The sequence below is a fragment of the Penaeus monodon genome, chromosome 25, assembly GCF_015228065.2.
Source record: "Penaeus monodon isolate SGIC_2016 chromosome 25, NSTDA_Pmon_1, whole genome shotgun sequence".
In the NCBI taxonomy this organism is placed as follows: domain Eukaryota; kingdom Metazoa; phylum Arthropoda; class Malacostraca; order Decapoda; family Penaeidae; genus Penaeus; species Penaeus monodon.
The window spans coordinates 40,022,777-40,025,042 of record NC_051410.1 but is presented as its reverse complement, the minus strand read 5'-3'; the positions used below and the strand labels follow the sequence as shown (position 1 = coordinate 40,025,042).

Below are 2,266 nucleotides of genomic sequence, written 5' to 3'. Positions count from 1 at the left end.
TTATTGATACAATGATTATGCTAGTTGAGGTTTATAGATATTTGTTTCGATACAATGATTTACAATATAAGTAGCCAAAGGTCTAACTCTTCATTATTGATTGCAGAGAACAGCTTTAATACGGACGTGTGTTAAGAGCCTCCCACCTGTTCTTGTTATCCAGCTGAAGAGATTTGGTTATGACTGGGAAGCTTCAAGAGCTCTCAAGTTTGATGATTATTTCAAGGTATTCAGATTTTGTGTGTTGCTCTGCTCTCATAGACTGATCTTACTAACAAGACATGGTATATACTTATTCATGTTGTAAGTCTTTTAAATCAGAGAGTATATAACAAGATTTAAATAGCATAGAGATGAAGCTTTTTACAGAAATATTGATATCTATATTTGCAGGTGTCTGTGTCACTCCTTTCTTGTTAGTTTACTGAAAGGATTGAAATGTTGATTGTGTTTCAAATATTTTATTGTAATTCGGTCTTCCAGATAGCAAGAGATAATTTCTGCATGGGAAAAATCTTGATAGTTTCTTTTATCATCAGTGTACACAAAGAATTTTTCTTTGATATTCATATATTCATTAACATTAATGAGAGTATGTGAATTGATTATTAACATTTTTTGTTCTTTGTATTCAAGTTTCCATGGGTACTAGATATGGGAGCATATACTGCAGAGGGCATTGCTGAACGCGAGGAAGATCCCAATGGAAGTGACGAGCCTGAAATCAGGAGCACCCCATCACCAAAGGCCAAAGAGACTCTCCCAAAAGCACTGTCTTCTTCCCCTAGAGTTCCACACACTCCAACCAAGTCCAGTCCTGCAGGTGTTACATCACCTCACACACCTAGGTGGGTACTGGATGTGGATATTATGTGATATATTTCTGTTGTGACAGGTCGTGGCTATGTATTTGAGTGTATTCATTATCTTATAATTTTTTGTGACTGCAGTTTTCTGGTTTTACTATTTACAGGCTTAATACAAGAGTAAGACATAGAGGGGCAATGTACGAGTTAGTAGGTGTTATTGTCCACAGTGGACAAGCAAGTGCAGGGCACTATTACTCATACATAAAGGATCGTCGGTAAGTATTAACACATTTTTTAATCTTCAGAGTTATAGGATTTATGTCAAGGATATATGTTACAAGGACTTCTTGTAAACTTAGATAAGAATTCAACTTCTTTCTTGATGTATTCAATAAAGCTAAAGTGAATTAAACTTTCTGGGATTTTATGAGTTTTTATTACATTAATTTATCAAACACATTACTTAAAACATTACTAATTTTAATAATGACATTTCAGGGGAGATCCACTGACCAATCCAAACAAGGGCAGATGGTTCAAGTTCAATGATACTACTGTTGAACCAGTAGAAATGACAGATACTCTCCTGGAGCAGGAATGTTTTGGTGGAACATATAAAGCCAAAGTGTCATATGACTCTTGTAAGTATCTGGGTGTGAAGAATGAGTGAGTGAGCATAGCTTTGTTTGAATTAAGTACTTTTGTGAGTTGGAAGTTGTCTTTCATGGATATTGAATTGTTGAGACCTGTGATGCCTGTGGGAATAATTAGCATACAAATGCCCAACATAAAAGAACAAGCAATGTTGAGATAGTTGCATTGTGTCTATATTCAGTAACATTATAGGAAGGAAAGGCAATTCACTCTGGAATAATTTTATTTAATTTAATTTGTTGTTATTTTCTGCAGCAAACCCACTTCCTGAGGACAGGCTTCGATACTGGAATGGCTATATGCTGGTGTATGATAGCTTAGATGACAGAATGACAACTCCAAAGACACCAAAGACTCCAAGGGTGGGAGTCTCCTCCAGATCCTTTAGAGCATCAACTAGCAGGTGTGTGTGGCAAAGGGCTCTTGGAATGTATATCAATTATTGAGGAACGTCAGATTCTCCCTTGTGACATGGGTACTATTGCACTATGTTCATTTTATAGATTTGACTGAAAAAAATATATTCTTGAGTGTGTGGGTTGGGTGTTCATATTCTCACGTCTTTTACAGTGCAAAGAAGAGTTTATCCATGAGTGGTAGCAATGAGAGAAGAGCACGTTCTAGTTTGTGTGAACTAAGTCAACTGTTGCAGCAAGGAGAGAAGCAGGGCATGTTCCGTGAACACATGCCGCCCCGCATCTTATCATCTATCACTCATGATAACCTCACTTTCTTGAAGAATAGGGACGTCTACTCCTCTGACTATTATAACTTCATACATCATTTATGCTCAGTTAACCTGG

At 36.7% G+C, this 2,266-nt stretch overlaps 1 protein-coding gene across 1 annotated transcript in view; it reads left to right on the top strand.

The window, feature by feature from the left end:
* The window catches only part of LOC119589266 (ubiquitin carboxyl-terminal hydrolase 24-like), a 33,335-nt gene that overhangs the window by 24,533 nt on the left and 6,536 nt on the right, over window positions 1-2,266 (top strand). The window contains exons 32-37 of the mRNA XM_037937884.1: window positions 107-226; window positions 637-848; window positions 974-1,084; window positions 1,308-1,450; window positions 1,719-1,866; window positions 2,034-2,264. Of these exons, the coding sequence (XP_037793812.1) occupies window positions 107-226; window positions 637-848; window positions 974-1,084; window positions 1,308-1,450; window positions 1,719-1,866; window positions 2,034-2,264 (965 nt within the window). The remainder of the gene's footprint in view (window positions 1-106; window positions 227-636; window positions 849-973; window positions 1,085-1,307; window positions 1,451-1,718; window positions 1,867-2,033; window positions 2,265-2,266) is intronic.